The 17,749-nt window shown below is 43.1% G+C and overlaps 1 protein-coding gene across 4 annotated transcripts in view; it reads left to right on the top strand.

The window, feature by feature from the left end:
* Positions 1–14,839, top strand: part of LOC119375026 (gastrula zinc finger protein xLCGF3.1-like) — a 38,698-nt gene extending 23,859 nt beyond the window's left edge. For 2 of the 4 annotated variants that reach the window (XM_049411001.1, XM_049411000.1), the window contains exon 3: positions 3,050–5,682. In XM_049411001.1, the coding sequence (XP_049266958.1) occupies positions 3,050–3,942 (893 nt within the window). In that variant the 3' untranslated portion in view covers positions 3,943–5,682. Of the gene's footprint in view, positions 1–3,049; positions 5,683–13,763; positions 13,808–14,573 lie in introns of those variants that run through there. The other 2 variants (XR_007414444.1, XR_007414445.1) reach the window with 2 other exon arrangements.
* The last annotated feature ends 2,910 nt before the right edge of the window (positions 14,840–17,749 follow it).

Here is a 17,749-nt window from a genome sequence, read left to right as displayed (position 1 = left end):
GTCATAATTACATGAAACTTTAGCAACGTCATTTGTCTTCAGCAACATCCTTAAAAATAAATCTGCAGGCGAACCTAATCACACTGGCACTTGCACATCATCGTTCATGTGCCCTGGTGTATTACTTAGGTTAACCTTGTGTTTCATTGCACTGCCGAAGCAGATCACGGAGGCCTACATAGAAAGAAGTGCATGGTTGAAATGTGATCCACCAGGTGCTGCAATGATCCCAGCTGCTCACAAGAAAACCATGCGCCTTTTCAATGAACTCATTAAATTAACGTTCATCAATCATCCTGAAAGTTAATTGGCCCTTATCTTGAGCATACTTATCTTTCGATATCATATGTATATACAATTTAGCTCTTAAAGGGGCACTGACATAAAATTTAGCGTGAGATGTTTCCTTCGTTCGATTGCTCGGTATGCATGAGAATTTTTGACTACATTTTTAATGGTGTTCGTCGCCTGGAGGTTATTTTATTTCGAGGGAAAAGAGCGTACGAAAGCTCAGTGGCGCTTTCAGCAACCTGCGACATCGACATTAGTGGGACGTGTTCAGTGTGGCCCATACAGTCCCGATTGACTGTTCACTAGTAGCGATGATGTCGCCGATCTGAGTGTTCTTATCGTGGCACCTGGAAACGTTCTCACTCTTAGTGGCTCTCCGCTGTCTTCATGCTTGATCTTCGTCGCGCCGCTTTGAATGATTTCATGAAATTACAAAACGCAAGCAACCAAGAAAGATAGGCGAAAGGAAACCGCAGGATTTGACGTATGCTCGTCAGTCAGCATGTCGGGGAACCGTTGTGAGCTGCAGTTGTGTTGTTCGAAGCACGGAAGAAGCAGAAAGATTGTGTTGTTTACACGTACGGTAGACGCCAACACGGACACAAGCTATAAAAGTGGAGTAGCATATAGGTGAATATCATCGCTAAGGATTAACATGCAGGTGGGTTAATAGAGAATTTTAGTTCGTCCGTAGACTTCTTTGCATTAGCGTAACACCATGTTACTGCTGCCGTAAACTTGAGAGGCCGGATAGGTGGGGCATCTGGCGGCGTAAAGAGGAACCTGACACCTGGCGAGCACAGAATTGTTATATTAGAAACCTTCCGTATTCTACTTCTCCGCTGGTGTTCATTCGTTATTCCAATATTCCTAAACTTCTGTGCAAGCTAAAATTATCTGATATGTCTAATTGAGGCATGCCAGCGAGTATGGCCCAAGCGTGCGTCCCTGGGGCACCTTCTCATCGCTGCTTGGAATGGTGTCCATTTTCTAATTGCTGTTTTGCAAAGTGTCGAAGCCAAAATGTATCGTGAGGTCGCGAATCGTTGCGATACCAAGTTTCAAAATGTTGTCTCCATCACTTGTCGACAGTTTTGACAGCGGTGCTGGTGGCAGTGCCATGACTGCACCTGTGCGCTTTGTAGACGTAATATCAGCTGAGCATCATGTCACTCCTTTCTGTGGGCAAGTGATCAGCTGGGGCGCGGTCTAGAGTAGAGCGCGAGGAAGCGCTCCAAGCAGTGCAAATTGGCAGGCTTATCACCCATATTGAATCGTGCTCGATACTGGTCATATTAACAATAAAACAGATAGGTATTTGTCCACCAGTTACACTTTGGGTCGTGAATCGCTACTAGGGGGTCGATAAATAATCATGGATGCAAAAATTTTTAGATTCGTGAATTTCATGTCAGTGCCCATAAAACACAAACATTATTTAATTTTGTTAATCCTATGTCTGAGTTCATATGCGTTTCCCTGTCCTAAATAAACCTTATGGCATGTTGTATTTTACCAGGTATTAACGCACGTAGTAGGCAAGCATTTGTAGTGAGACGCAACTGCAATGTTAATCCATCATGGTGTCCGAGCGAAAAAGTATTTTTAAGCACTAATGCACGTCAACATAGATGATTCTCTTGTCAAAAAGATATATTTCATGCATTGCACCATTGTTTTCTATTGCCTTTACATTTCCACAAGAATGTGGAAGGTAACTGGGGCCACCAATGTAGGCACATACTAGTAAATTTTAAATAACGGATGCTTTGTTTTCATTCCTTTGTCTTGACTATGTCTTTGTTGCTACTGTCTCTGTTTGAACTGTTGCTGCATTGCTGATGTTACTGTTGATTTGTATTGGCGGCAAAAGTGCAATCACCAACCATGAAAACCTGTGAAAGATGCAAAGAAAGCTGTTCACTTTGAAATAGAACTTGCCCTGGTGTGGGCAATAAATATGGCGTATCTCATGTGTTCAGAAGAGGAAAAAATAGACTGAAATGCAAGCGTAGTTGATTGTGTTTAACAAAGCGACAGGCAACTTGAGAATAATTCCTTCGTACTGATAATTATGTAATGCATGGAGCATTGGTTCATAGCTGTTCTTAGTTTGGCATACCGCTTCAAACATCAGAGGCCATGCACTCCTGCTGCTTTAATAGCAGCACCTTTGCTTAGACTAGTATCATTCCTTGTGTACAGGGTGAGTTGAATAGGGAAAAACTGAACAAGACCATTGACATGCTCACAACAGGTAACTTCCGATGAGGATAGGAATGTTGGTTACTTCATGTTTGGTATTAAGCTTAAGTGTAATGCATGCTGAAAAGCAGGTCCAGAAAAAGGCTTCACTGCATTACCAGTATATTTTTCTGCATGGCAATGACACGAATATTAAATCTCCGTGGAAGTTTGGCTATCACACTTTTCTCGAGTGGCATGTTAGGCATGCAACTTTGAACGGTCTCCAGGGTGAACCTATCACTTTGTTTCTTGCATGGACAATATTTTACCCCTATATGGCCAGGTAGCACACGTCCAAGCATTGTGTAATCACATAAAAAAATATCTAGAGCAAGCAAAAAGTTTGAAGAGCCCAGAGCAACCCTCCACATTTGTTGAAAAAAAAAAAAGAAATAGTGATCATCTTTAGCATCACATCTATTCCTCTAGTTTTCTTTGACCTTTCTTAACTGCATTTTTCTTTTGAATCAAAAGTAGTTACGTTCAATGGCCTGCCTTTTTTTCTATGCAGAAGAGAGGCATTCCAGCTATCCAGCACCTCTGGAGTCTGGCAAGTCACAGCAGCGACAGTTCCATTGCTCTTCCATTGGTGTCTCTGAAACTGAAAGACCATCTGATATGGAAGTTCATCACAAGGTCCACATAGGCAAGCGGCTGTTTAAGTGCCACCTGTGCCCTCAAAGTTTCCAAATGAAGGGCAGTCTCAATCGACACCTGCGCACCCACACCGGCGAGCGCCCACATCGGTGCCCTTCATGTGACAAGAGCTTCTCGGAAAAGTGCCACCTTAGGGTCCACCTGCGCACTCACACTGGTGAACGTCCATTTCAGTGCTCCTTCTGCCCGCAAAGATTTTCGCGCTCATCCGGGTTATCAGATCACCAACGTGTCCACACAGGCGAGCGACCATTTAAGTGTCATTTCTGCCCTGAAAGCTTTCGGTGGGGTCGCTGTCTAAAGATACACCTGCGCACTCACACTGGTGAACGACCATTTCAGTGCTCCTTCTGCTCACAGAGCTTCTCGCAACAATCCAGTCTATCAGATCACAAACGTGTCCACACAGGCGAGCGACTGTATAAATGTCATTTGTGCCCGCAAAGCTTTTCGCATCGAACCACACTATCAGAACACCTACGCATCCACACAGGCGAACGACCGTACAGTTGCACTGTCTGCTCAAAGTCTTTTATGCGGAGCACTCACTTGAAACGTCACATGAAAACACACACAGGCGAAAGACCATATAGCTGCACTGTCTGCGCCAAGTCTTTTGTTCAGGACACTCAGTTGAAAATTCACATGCGAACACACACAGGCGAGAGACCATACAGCTGCACTATCTGCTCCAAGTCTTTTGTGCAGAGGGCTCACTTGCAAGGTCATATGAAAACACACAGGTGAACGGCCGTAATGCTGCACTGTCTGTGCCAAGTCCTTTGTGCGGAGCACTCAATTGAAAATTCACATGACAATGCAACACCGAGTATGTACCCAGCCTGGCATGTGTGAATTGTCATTACATTGGTATTTCAGTTCTTCACGCAGTATGCTGCATATGATTCTGGTGTGCCTGAAACTGACACCATGCACTCCTATATTTTGAACTGACACGTGAAATCAAAGGATGTTCAAGCATTATCTAAGAAGTTGGGGAGACATGTTTTAAAAGAGATTTGGTTGCCTTACCGTGATGTTGTTGGTATAGTATTCCTTCAAAATTGTTGTTTGTGTGGGTGTGATAAATTTGAACAGTTTGAGGGTCGAATTTTTTTGTGATGTGCACTCCAAAAATGTAAATTTTTGATTGCTGAAATAAATTTTTTAGACATTTCTATTTCAGAAAAATATTGTCTAAAATTATTTTTGTGTGACCATAAAGTGACAAAAAAGATTTTTTGTTGATGTTACATACATACACGTGGTTTATTCGTGAGTAATGTCAAGCAAAATCCTAAAAAAAAGCTTATACGATTTTTTATAAATAAAAATTATGCGTTGTATTAAACATAGCTCAGAGGCATACAAAAATACACTTGGGGAATAGTCCACATCGGAGGAATCGCCACTCGACTCACTAGCAGCAGTGCAACCGGCCCGCACTTCCATAGCGTGAGCGAACTGCGTGAGTGAGTGCACGGAAGAAAACTGTTTGGTTGTGCGCCCATCCAGAAAGCAAAACGAGTGAAAAAGCTATAATAATCCTTCGTCCTGTCGCCAACGAGACGGAGTTAGCTTTTCCGAGTACCCAAAATAGTAAACGCAGCCACGGCGGCATCGTTTGTGTAATTGAGTGCCGCACGGAAACAGATGTAATCGTGCCCCGGGGAGCAATAAATGAGAGAGTAACAAGCGGTCAACCTTTGAGAGATTAGAAACCAGACAGCCATCAGCTTTGCGGGCACGAGCAGCAGTAACAACCATAGGATGAAACCGAAACTAGCCGCACCGCACACGTGTGCTCAAATGCACAAGCGAAAGCCGGGGGTGCCGCTTTGGAAAAAAAACGAACAATGGAGAGACATCGGTGCATGAAAAAAATTCCATATATTCCTGAAGTATGACAGCACATGCCAAGCAAGAGAAATGATAGAAAAAGGCGCGCATTTTAAGCATACAGGCAATGTCGTACATGTACGGCGTAAACCCTCAAAGGGTTAAAGCTGAATTCTTAATGTCCGTTCTCTCACTAGGGCATGTATGTATTTTCCAAATATACTCCTGCCTGTGTGAACACTTCTGAATTCGTTTACTTCTGCACCAGCAAAACTGGTTGCACATAACACTTCTGTGTTTGATGCATCGTGTTCCTGGCAAGATCTCTGGCTGAGATATTATCCCTCGCAGTGTTTAAGCTATGTCTTTGGATGCACTGCTACCTTGGTGAACACACCTCCTAGTTGTGTTGCACTGCGTACCTCAGAAGAGCAAGTTCAATTTTTGGCCAAAGCATGAGCATCCTGATTGCTTTTGCCCCAAGGGATTGAATGAAAATTTTTCTATGTGATCAGTCATATTCGGTTTTACCATTATGATTTTATAAACCAATCACCCACTCATTCTCACCTCACCAGATGTAGGCGCCACAATGGGATAAAATGGCAGCATGCTTGCCGTCACAAAAGATTGAAACATTGTAAAGGGTTCAAAAGCCTTATTAGATTATCCTTCACTTTGTATCTGTAAAACACTGTTGTTCCAATATGTTTTTCTGTATACCGAAGAAGTCATAAGCATATTGCGAAAGTATTTGATCTAGTTAATAGGAATCAATAAAGCTTTTTTGAAATGGGTTGAGTTATGGATCAACTAAACTGATAGAAGAAAAATAATTATGCTTGCTTTGTGTTGTCCGCATCATTAAAGTCGTCATTGATGCTCACCTTACTCTTTTTGCCCTTCTTCGTAGAGTTGGCACCCTGTATGCTTTTGATCCTGCATTAAGAGCCACGCATTGCCACACAAATGAAAATAAAAGCTGTATTGCAAGTTCTCACTGTTTTTCTATTACCTCATTTTCTGTCTTTTTCTAAAGTACAAAGCATCACATTTTTGAAGGCAAGACCCCATGTTCATTATAGATTATAGTCTTTTTTTTTTTTGTGAGCTTTTATATTTTACTTGATCACTACAATGATGTCATGAAATCATTGCAGACAGGTGAAGGCTGAATTGCTTCGGCATGGAAACTTAGCAGATCACCCGCAGGGGTGCTTGCAAATCTGCAGGCATTTGGTGTGTTGCGACACCACGGACCCGAGCATGTGTGGGTTGGACCCACCTGTCGCAGCTCAGGTAGGCGCAGCCGAGCTGTGATGGCACAAAAACTAAAGAAGAGGATCCCAGTATTTTAAGTACCGTTTACTTTGACCCTGAGGTTCCCTTGGTGGAGGCAACCAAGTATTGTGCCATGGCAACTTCAAAAGGCATTAGGTTGAAGAAAAATGAGGAACCTTTGTCGCTATCTAAAAAGTTTTAAACTCTGGAGGTAGGCAGGGGCCTCCAAGTCGGCATCAACAGATGTGCTTAATTGAATGGCACTGCAAGCTGTACGAAAGAAGTCGAGAGTTTGGCGAAAACCCGCCTGGCCGGGGAAAGACATGTGGACGAAGGAAATACAGCGCCGACCAAAAGTAAAAATATATTCTTAAAAAGACGTTTCGGCTTCCACACGGGAGCCTTGTTCACAATTTACTTTTGGTTGGCGCTATATTTCCTTCGTCCAGAGACTTCGTTTCTTTGATCTTTGTTCCTTTTCTTTGTTGCCTCTTTATTTTCTTCTGCAACACATGCATGTATTATGTTGGTGTGTAATTGCATTTTTCGTTCACTTCCAGTGAGAGTTAGTTGCAAGTTCAGTGCCATGTTTCATGGTCCTTTTCTCTGTGATCTTGTGTTCGGTTTCTGCTGACATTCACTTAGGCATGTGAACCAGATAGTCCAGGTATCATCAGTATTATTACATGCTATGCTGATGTAGTGTGGCATGGGCAACATCAAAAGAGCATTAAGGCTTCCCTACATCCACATGAATGAATGAATGAATGAATGAATGAATGAATGAATGAATGGATAAGACATATTTGCGTTGGGACAAAAAAGATATATTGCTGCTCGGTTTTTTTGGTTTTTTTTCTGCTAAGAACACTCACTGGTTGAAAGCCAGCTCCACCCATTTTTTACACTCGAGGGATAGCTTTATGTCACGCATTCTCGTTTAAATTTCACAAGGGAACAGAGAAATCGAAGCAAAACGGAAAGGCGAGCTAGTTGGTACTGATTCATAATGGTGTAATAGTTGCGCAAAAAAAGACGAAGACAAGAAAGTGAACACCACAAGCGCTTACTCACAACTGAAAGCTTTATTGCTTGAACAGAAAATATATATCTAAACTTGACGCTCGACTAATTCTCGCGCATGTGCATCGTGGGCAAGGCAAAGGGCAAAAACCAGACAAGAACACACCTCCTCCAACCCCCCCCCCCCCAACTGGCTACCCCCTTTCCTTGAGTAGTATCACTTCTTTTTCCGATATGGCCAAAGAAGGATGACCAACACACATGGATGCCCTCGTGTTAATAATCTTCGTCTTTTTTTGTGCAACTATTACGCCATTATGAAGAGAAATTGATCCTTATGACCATCACATTACCAATTCAGTCGAATTTAAATGAAGTTGGCATCTTTTCATTATAGCAAGCAGAGGACCTCTTGTTTTGACTGTCCTATATTTAACAAAAGTTCAATGGTATAGAACTTTAACAAAATTTGAGTACCTGGTTTCAACTATGTAATGACATTAGTGGCTACAAGGTCCTGGGGATAATGGTTGGCGGTTTGTTGATTCCTTAAAGCCAGCACTCCATATGCAATGAGAAAATATTCACTTGACCCCTGTGAAGTGTACTCAGTGTAAGAGGGCAGGTGGACTTTAAGAAGAGGACAAAAGGAAAATTGCCTGAAGGTGGGCCCATCGACATACAAGCAGTCGTAGCATCTGACAATTAATAGCAAGGGCACTGCACAACAGTTGGGTTAAAATTTTAGAGTCTCTGAAACACATGCGTAGACCCAGATTATGTAAAATGGTGGCTACTCGAGATCAATTACATATTCAAGATCAGATAAAAAAGAGCTGAGTTAGACTGTCAAATTTCTTTTAGGTCACTTCAAAATTCAAAAGATTTATGGTTCAAGTCTCACCTTAATCTCGATACAGTAAACATGAATACTAGAACCACTTCAGCACTAAAAGCAGCAATCATTTCACTCCTTTATACCATGTCAATATGAATGTTCGTAGGACGTGACGTGGTCTTTGTTCTTGCTGCATGGTTCATCTTTGTTGACATCTTTATTCACTTTGTTGGCGAGTGTCAGCGAGACGAGTTTGAGTAAAGTTTTAGAGCACAGCTCTTGAGTGCCCGTTGATGCCTATGCATTGTCCTCTTCAATGTAACCAAGCGAACAGTCTGTGCTAAAGAGGATAAATGGCAGTGATAGTGAGGAGTGCTTGAGGAGAAACATAAAGGTTGTACTACGCTACCTTGCGTGCATCACCACCACTAAAAACAGTGCTTCCCAAAGTCCAGTGTTCGCAACATTTTCTGAAAATGAGCAGCGCTTCTCAAAGTCCAGTGTTCACAATTTCTTTCTAAAAGTGAGTGACACAACCAGTGAAAGTGCTTTGTCTGCCACTGCTGTTGAATGAGCTACCCGAACAGAGGTTGAGTGCCAACGACGCCAGAATCTAGAAGTGTGTGCTGCCAAAGCATGACTTAAAAGAGCCTTGCAACACTTTTTCAAGTAAACTTTGAATGGCTTCATTAAAGGAGTTGTTTGCCTGACGAATTGACTGCTGCAAAAAGTTTTAGAATCTGTCAAGTACAAGCGGAGTTACAGGTTTTTTGTTGCATGCTCTAAGCACTTTGTCTCTCCTTTCATACTAGTGGGAGTGCTGAAAGCTACGCGATAGTGAGGAGGGATGATAAACTAGGGGGCAAGAAGCTACGACCATTCGCCAGTGCGCGTGATGACCTTCAATACTTTCTTTTCCTTTTTTCTTGGAATGCACTCGATACTGTCAGGTTTTGGGACGTTAAACCCCAGATATTATTATTACTTTCAGTGTTATCGTGAGTAGTGCACAGGCACCTCGCAGCATCCCACAGTGGCCGCATTAACTGTGCAGATCACAATGCTCAAATCAACCAATGGCTGTGGACTTTGTGTTTACGGCACGGTAATTTGGCTTTATGGCATCATTTGTGGAGAGGAGAGCGAGGGATTTCTAGCTGACTTTGAGAATTAATTGTGGATTCCAGGCAACATGCAGTGCTATTATGTCTGGCTCACATGTTCTCGGGAGTCTTGACTACCGATCAGCAGCATTTTCTGACCATGCTGAAAAAGTGTTGCAGGGCCCCGCTTTAAATGCCATCACAGAGAAGGTCTGGAGCTGCGCACTGCTGCAGTGAGCACCCAGCTGTTTGAATATGTTTAATCGAATAAAGCCTAAAAAGCTGCACTTAATATTTGCATTAGGGAGTATCTTAATCATATATGAATTTTTTTTCTGATGTACTTTATACCATAGGTATTGCCATCAAAGAATGCATGAATAGAGCACTTGAAGTAGGTGCAGGAGTGGTTTGACATACTTATGCGTGTTCAAAGAGTGTTACGCATGTCCCAGTAACCAGTATTGATCACATCTGCTTATATCTCTTGTGCAGGGGCGTAGCCAAGGTTGGGGGGGTTCAACCCCCACTCCCTACCGAAAATTTTCAATTTTGCATGTGTATATATACATGCACACATACAGATGCACGCACAAACATACATAAAGTATGGTTGAACCCCCCTCCCCCCCCCCCCCCAAAAAAAATTTTCTGGCTACGCCCCTGCTCTTGTGAATGCATATGCTGAGCTGTATAGGGCATTTTTTCCCGCTGCGTTATCTTTAACATGCTGAACATCCAGCTTCATTGATACATATTCTTTCTATCCTTACAGATTCGCAAATGTCGTATGTTGCCATTAGATGCTTACCTCAAGGGTGCATGGCATATTGGAAAACAAGCCAGGATGAAGTTTGCCACAACTTGAAAAGCATGGTTCTTGCCAAACAGAACTTATGTTCAGAAGTTCTAACCAGGCGTTGGTTCTCGTGTTACTTTGTAGAGACAGAGCAAGCGTACAGTTACAGCATGCATTCAAATTCACTACATTTGCAGGAAGGCCATGTGAAAACGGGAGCAGAATAATTTAACAATAAAAGAAAGTAGAGCACTTGTTCACCACTGTTGTCATCGTTTTGTTATTGTCATTGTTGTTGTTTCTGTTGTTGTATGTAGTGTTGTGTACCGTCAGGTCACTGGTGACTTGTGTAGACACAATTAGTATATGACCACCAGTGAGGCTAATTTCATACATGTACATTAAGGTCACCTAGACCTTTACTGTTGTCAAAGTGCATTGGTGCCCCCAAAATTGCCTGCCTCTACTCTAAAACGTTTTGGCATAAACTGTTGTTCATTGTGACACTCATTGCTCACACTGTTAAAATGTTTTCTTTCAGAATAATTATCACGTTTTTGCGTTAGGTATTCCGAAAGAAGTTCCAAGTTCAATAAGTGGTCTTGAGTGTTTATTTTTATGGTCATAATTACATGAAAATTTAGCAACTTCTTTTTGTCTTCAGCAACAGCCTTAAAAAAAAAATCTACAGACGAACCTAATCGTAGTGGCACTCGCACATCATCGTTCACGTGCCCTGGTGTATTCCTTAGGTTAACCTTGTGTTTCATTCCACTGCCGAAGCAGATCACAGAGGCCTACATAGAAAGAAGTGCATGGTTGAAATGTGATCCACCAGGTGCTGCAACGATCCCAGCTGCTCACAAGAAAACCATGCGCCTTTTCAATGAACTCATTAAATTAACTTTCATCAATCATCCTGAAAGTTAATTAGACCTTATCTTGAGCATACTTATCCTTCGATATCATATGTGTATACAATTTAGCTCTTAAAGGGGCACTGACATAAAATTTAGTGTGAGACGTTTCCTTCGTTCGATTGCTCGGTATGCATGAGAATTTTTGACTTAAGTTTTAATGGTGTCCGTCACCTGGAGGTTATTTTATTTCGAGGGAAAAGAGCGTACGAAAGCTCAGTGGGGCTTTCGGCAACCTGCGACATCGACATTAGTGGGACGTGTTCAGTGCTGCCCATACAGTCTCGACTGACTGTTCACTAGTAGCGATGATGTCGCCGATCTGAGTGTTCTTATCGTGGCACCTGGAAACGTTCTCACTCTTAGTGGCTCTCCGCTGTCTTCATGCTTGATCTTCGTCGCGCCGCTTTGAATGATTTCATGAAATTACAAAACGCAAGCAACCAAGAAAGACAGGCGAAAGGAAACCGCAGGATTTGACGTATGCTCGTCAGTCAGCATGTCGGGGAACCGTTGTGAGCTGCAGTTGTGTTGTTCGAAGCACGGAAGAAGCAGAAAGATTGTGTTGTTTACACGTACGGTAGAGGCCAACACGAAGACAAGCTATAAATGTGGAGTAGCGTATAGGTAAATATCATCGCTAAGGATTAACATGCAGGTGGGTTAATAGAGAATTTTAGTTCGTCCGTAGACTTTTTTGCATTAGCGTAACACCATGTTACTGCTGCCATAAACGTGAGAGGCCGGATAGGTGGGGCATCTGGCGGCGTAAAGATGAACCTGACACCTGGCGAGCACAGAATCGTTATATTAGAAACCTTCCATATTCTACTTCTCCGCTGGTGTTCATTCGTCATTCCAATATTCCTAAACCCTTTTGCGTATACCGGAATGTTGTGCAAGCTAAAATTATCTGATATATCTAATTGAGGCATACCAGCGAGTATGGCCCAAGCGTGCATCCCTGGGGCACCTTCTCATCGCTGCTTGGAATGGTGTCCATTTTCTAATTGCTGTTTTGCAAAGTGTCGAAGCCAAAATGTATCGTGAGGTCACGAATCGTTGCGATACCAAGTTTCAAAATGTTGTCTCCATCACTTGTCGACAGTTTTGACAGCGGTGCTGGTGGCAGTGACATGACTGCACCTGTGCGCTTTGTAGACGTAATATCAGCTGAGCATCATGTCACTCCTTTCTGTGGGCAAGTGATCAGCTGGGGCGCGGTCTAGAGTAGAGCGCGAGGAAGCGCTCCAAGCAGTGCAAATTGGCAGGCTTATCACCCATATTGAATCGTGCTCGATACTGGTCATATTAACAATAAAACAGATAGGTATTTGTCCCCCAGTTGCATTTTGGGTCGTGAATCGTTACTAGGGGGTCGATAAATAATCATGGATGCAAAAATTTTTAGATTCGTAAATTTGATGTCAGTGCCCATAAAACACAAACATTATTTAATTTTGTTAATCACATGTCTGAATTCATATGCGTTTCCCTGTCCTAAATAAACCTTATGGCACGTTGTATTTTACCAGGTATTAACGCACGTAGTAGGCAAGCATTTGTAGTGAGATGCAACCGCAATGTTAATCCATCATGGCGTCCGAGCGAAAAAGTATTTTTAAGCACTAATGCACGTCAACATAGATGATTCTCTTGTCAAAAAGATATATTTCATGCATTGCAGCATTGTTTTCTATTGCCTTTACATTTGCACAAGAATGTGGAAGGTAACTGGGGCCACCAATGTAGGTACATACTAGTAAATTTGAAATAACGGATGCTTTATTTTCATTCCTTTGTCTTGACTATGTCTTTGTTGCTACTGTCTCTGTTTGAACTGTTACTGCATTGCTGATGTTACTGTTGATTTGTATTGGCGGCAAAAGTCCAACCACCAACCATGAAAACCTGTGAAAGATGCAAAGAAAGCTGTTCACTTTGAAATAGAACTTGCCCTGGTGTGGGCAATAAATATGGCGCATCTCATGTGTTCAGAAGAGGAAAAAATAGACTGACATGCAAGCGTAGTTGATTGTGTTTAACAAAGCAACGAGCAACTTGAGAATAATTCCTTCGTACTGACAATTATGTAATGCATGGAGCTTTGGTTCATAGCTGTTCTTAGTTTGGCATACCGCTTCAAACAACAGAGGCCATGCACTCCTGCTGCTTTAATAGCAGCACCTTTGCTTAGACTAGTATCATTCCTTGTGTACAGGGTGAGTTGAATAGGGAAAAACTGAACAAGACCATTGACACGCTCACAACAGGTAACTTGCGATGAGGATAGGAATGTTGGTTACTTCATGTTTGGTATTAAGCTTAAGTGTAATGCATGCTGAAAAGCAGGTCCAGAAAAAGGCTTCACTGCATTACCAGTATATTTTTCTGCATGGCAATGTCACGAATATTAAGTCTCCGTGGAAGTTTGGCTATCACACTTTTCTCGAGTGGCATGTTAGGCATGCAACTTTGAACGGTCAGGGTGAACCTATAACTTTGTTTCTTGCATAGGCAATATTTTACCCCTACGTGGGCAGGTAGCACACGTCCAAGCATTGTGTAATCACATAAAAAGTATCTAGAGCAAGCAAAAAGTTTGAAGAGCACAGAGCAACCCTCCACATTTGTTGAAAAAAAAAAGAAATAGTGATCATCTTTAGCACCACATCTATTCCTCTAGTTTTCTTTTACCTTTCTTAACTGCATTTTTCTTTTGAATCAAAAGTAGTTACGTTCAATGGCCTGCCTTTTTTTCTATGCAGAAGAGAGGCATTCCAGCTATCCAGCACCTCTGGAGTCTGGCAAGTCACAGCAGCGACAGTTCCGTTGCTCTTCCATTGGTGTCTCTGAAACTGAAAGACCATCTGATATGGAAGTTCATCACAAGGTCCACATTGGCAAGCGGCTGCTTAAGTGCCACCTGTGCCCTCAAAGTTTCCAAATGAAAGGCAGTCTCAATCGACATCTGCGCACCCACACCGGCGAGCGCCCACATCGGTGCCCTTCATGTGACAAGAGCTTCTCGCAAAAGTGCCAACTTAGGGTCCACCTGCGCACTCACACTGGTGAACGACCATTTCAGTGCTCCTTCTGCTCGCAGAGCTTCTCGCAACAATCCATTCTATCAGATCACAAACGTGTCCACACAGGCGAGCGACCGTATAAGTGTCATTTGTGCCCGCAAAGCTTTTCGCATCGAACCACACTATCAGAACACCTACGCTTCCACACAGGCGAACGACCGTACAGTTGCACTGTCTGCTCAAAGTCTTTTGTGCGGAGCACTCACTTGAAAAATCACATGAAAACACACACGGGCGAAAGACCATACCGCTGCACTGTCTGCGCCAAGTCTTTTGTTCGGGACACTCACTTGAAAATTCACATGCGAACACACACAGGCGAGAGACCATACAGCTGCACTATCTGCTCCAAGTCTTTTGTGCGGAGGGCTCACTTGCAAGGTCATATGAAAACACACAAAGGTGAACGACCGTAAAGCTGCACTGTCTGTGCCAAGTCCTTTGTGCGGAGCACTCAATTGAAAATTCACATGACAATGCAACACCGAGTACGTACCCAGCCTGGCATGTGTGAATTGTCATTACATTGGTATTTCAGTTCTTCACGCAGTATGCTGCATATGATTCTGGTGTGCCTGGAACTGACACCACGCGCTCCTATATTTTGAACTGACACGTGAAATCAAAGGATGTTTAAGCATTATCTAAGAAGTTGGGGAGACATGTTTTAAAAGAGATTTGGTTGCCTTACCGTGATGTTGTTAGTATAGTATTCCTTCAAAATTGTTGTGTGTGTGTCTGATAAATTTGAACAGTTTGAGGGTCAAATTTTTTCGTGATGTGCACTCCAAAAATGTGACTTTTTGATTGCTGAAATAAATTTTTCAGACATTTCTATTTGAGAAAAATATTGTCTAAAATTTTTTTTGTGTGACCATAAAGTGACAAAAAACATGGCTGATCCCTCCGTCATAGGAATCGGTATAACACGAAAGTGAAACTTGTCTTCACAGAAGTAGTGCTTATTGTGTAGCGATATATGAGAGCTTGTACAATGTCTATTCGTGTTTGGCAGCTATAGCACTGCTTGACGTGGATGCACCCATGTTGACGGCATGTCTCTATCGCGACGACTAACGTCCATGATCATGATTAAACCGTTGTGGTAGCTGACGGTGTGAACATATATTTGTACACAGCGAATCGTGAATCCCGCGTAAGGATGATATCAACAAGCTCATAATCAACACTGGTACCCGGTATGCACTTCTTCAAAGCGTCGTCAATTACGGAGAGAAACGGCACGGTGTGCGCTTTCTAGTAATGGGTAGCCAACGCCTGTGCTCATGCATACACTAACACACACTGCGCTTCAGCAACACGGGAGGTAGAGGTTCGTAGCCTGAGCCACAAACGCGTGCGTCCCGCTGGTTTCTGTCTCGCAGGCGCTGCTCTCGCTCCACCAAGGCACGACATTCGCCCGTCGAAATCGCGTCCTTTCTGCAACGCGTATTGCAGCAGTTTTGTTAGTCGGTGCTCTCGCAATTGAAGCAGTCGGCAGCGGAGAAATCCCGTTGGTGCACGTGGAAGCTACACTACTTCGATGAGCCGACACACGTGAACACGAAGCCAAAGGCAAAGACCGTAACAGCGTCAAGGGTGCCTCGGCGACGCCAGCGCGGTCAGTCTACCTCTCTGGTATCAAGACGCTTTAACCATGACCTCCGATGTCGCGTGCAATCTCGGAGTAAGCGCTAGTAAGTGTCGATCGTGAAGCATTACTTCTTTTCTCATCTCACAGACGGCGGCACCGCCCCGCTCCTTCCGTCGCGAAAGAGAATGTGTGAAAGATATAAGGCGCGTTCGCGCTGTGTCTAGCATCTCCCGAGTTAGCTTAGTCAGTAGCGCGTTGGGCGCTTGCCGTCGCGGCCGTAACGTCGTGGGTTCGATTCCCAGCGGGGTATTTTTTCTTGGGTTTTTTCTTTCTCATCCGTTGGCGTCCATTTTATCAACGTCATATCCGTGACGGATGTACTTGGTGGACCCCGGCATAAAACACTTTCGTGTTAAAAAAGATTTTTTGTTGATGTTACATACATACACGCGGTTTATTCGTGAGTAATGTCAAGCAAAATCCTAAAAAAAAGCTTGTACGATTTTTTATAAATAAAAATTATGCATTGTATTAAACATAGCTCACAGGCATACAAAAATACACTTGGGGAATAGTCCACATTGGAGAAATCGCCACTCGACTCACTAGCAGCAGTGCAACCGGCCCGCACTTCCATAGCGTGAGCGAACTGCGTGAGTGAGTGCACGGAAGAAAACTGTTTGGTTGTGCGCCCGTCCAGAAAGCAAAACGAGTGAAAAAGCTATAATAATCCTTCATCCTGTCGCCAACGAGACGGAGTTAGCTTTTCCGAGTACCCAAAATAGGAAACGCAGCCACGGCGGCATCGTTTGTGTAATTGAGTGCCGCACGGAAACAGATGTAATCGTGCCCCGGGGAGCAATAAATGAGAGAGTAACAAGCGGCCAGCCTTTGAGAGATTAGAAACCAGACAGCCATCAGCTTTGCGGGCGCGAGCAGCAGTAACAACCATAGGATGAAACCGAAACTAGCCGCACCGCACACGTGTGCTCAAATGCACAAGCGAAAGCCGGGGGTGCCGCTTTGGAAAAAAAACGAACAATGGAGAGACATCGGTGCATGAAAAAAATTCCATATATTCCTGAAGTATGACATCACATGCCAAGCAGGAGAAATGATAGAAAAAGGCGCGCATTTTAAGCATACAGGCAATGTCGTACATGTACGGCGTAAACCCTCAAAGGTTTAAAGCTGAATTCTTAATGTCCGTTCTCTCACTAGGGCATGTATGTATTTTCCAAATATACTCCTGCCTGTGTGAACACTTCTGAATTTGTTTACTTCTGCACCAGCAAAACTGGTTGACATAACACTTCTGTGTTTGATGCATCGTGTTCCTGGCAAGACCTCTGGCTGAGATAGGATCCCTCGCAGTGTTTAAGCTATGTGTTTGGATGCACTGCTACCTTCGTGAACACACCTCCTAGTTGTGTTGCACTGCGTAGCTCAGAAGAGCAAGTTCAATTTTTGGCCAAAGCATGAGCATCTTGATTGCTTTTGCCCCAAGGGATTGAATGAAAATTTTTCTATGTGATCAGTCATATTCGGTTTTACCATTATGATTTTATAAACCAATCACCCACTCATTCTCACCTCACCAGATGTAGGCGCAACAATGAGATGAAATGGCAGCACGCTTGCCGTCACAAAGGATTGAAACATTGTAAAGGGTTCGAAAGCCTCATTAGATTATCCTTCACTTTGTGTCTGTAAAACACTGTTGTTCCATTATGTTTTTCTGTATACCGAAGAAGTCATAAGCATATTGCGAAAGTATTTTATCTAGTTAATAGGAATCAATAAAGCTTTTTTGAAATGGATTGAGTTATGGGTCAACTAAACTGATAGAAGAAAAATAATTATGCTTGCTTTGTGTTGTCCGCATCATTAAAGTCATCATTGATGCTCACCTTGCTCTTTTTGCCCTTCTTCGTAGAGTTGGCACCCTGTATGCTTTTGATCCTGCATTAAGAGCCACGCATTGCCACACAAATGAAAATAAAAGCTGTATTGCAAAATTTGAGTATTTGGTTTCAACTATGTAATGACATTAGTGGCTACGAGGTCTTGG

The sequence above is a fragment of the Rhipicephalus sanguineus genome, chromosome 11 (genome assembly GCF_013339695.2).
Source record: "Rhipicephalus sanguineus isolate Rsan-2018 chromosome 11, BIME_Rsan_1.4, whole genome shotgun sequence".
Lineage (NCBI taxonomy): Eukaryota > Metazoa > Arthropoda > Arachnida > Ixodida > Ixodidae > Rhipicephalus > Rhipicephalus sanguineus.
The sequence above is the reverse complement of the archived record's forward strand: the minus strand, read 5'-3'. Positions and strand labels throughout refer to the sequence as shown.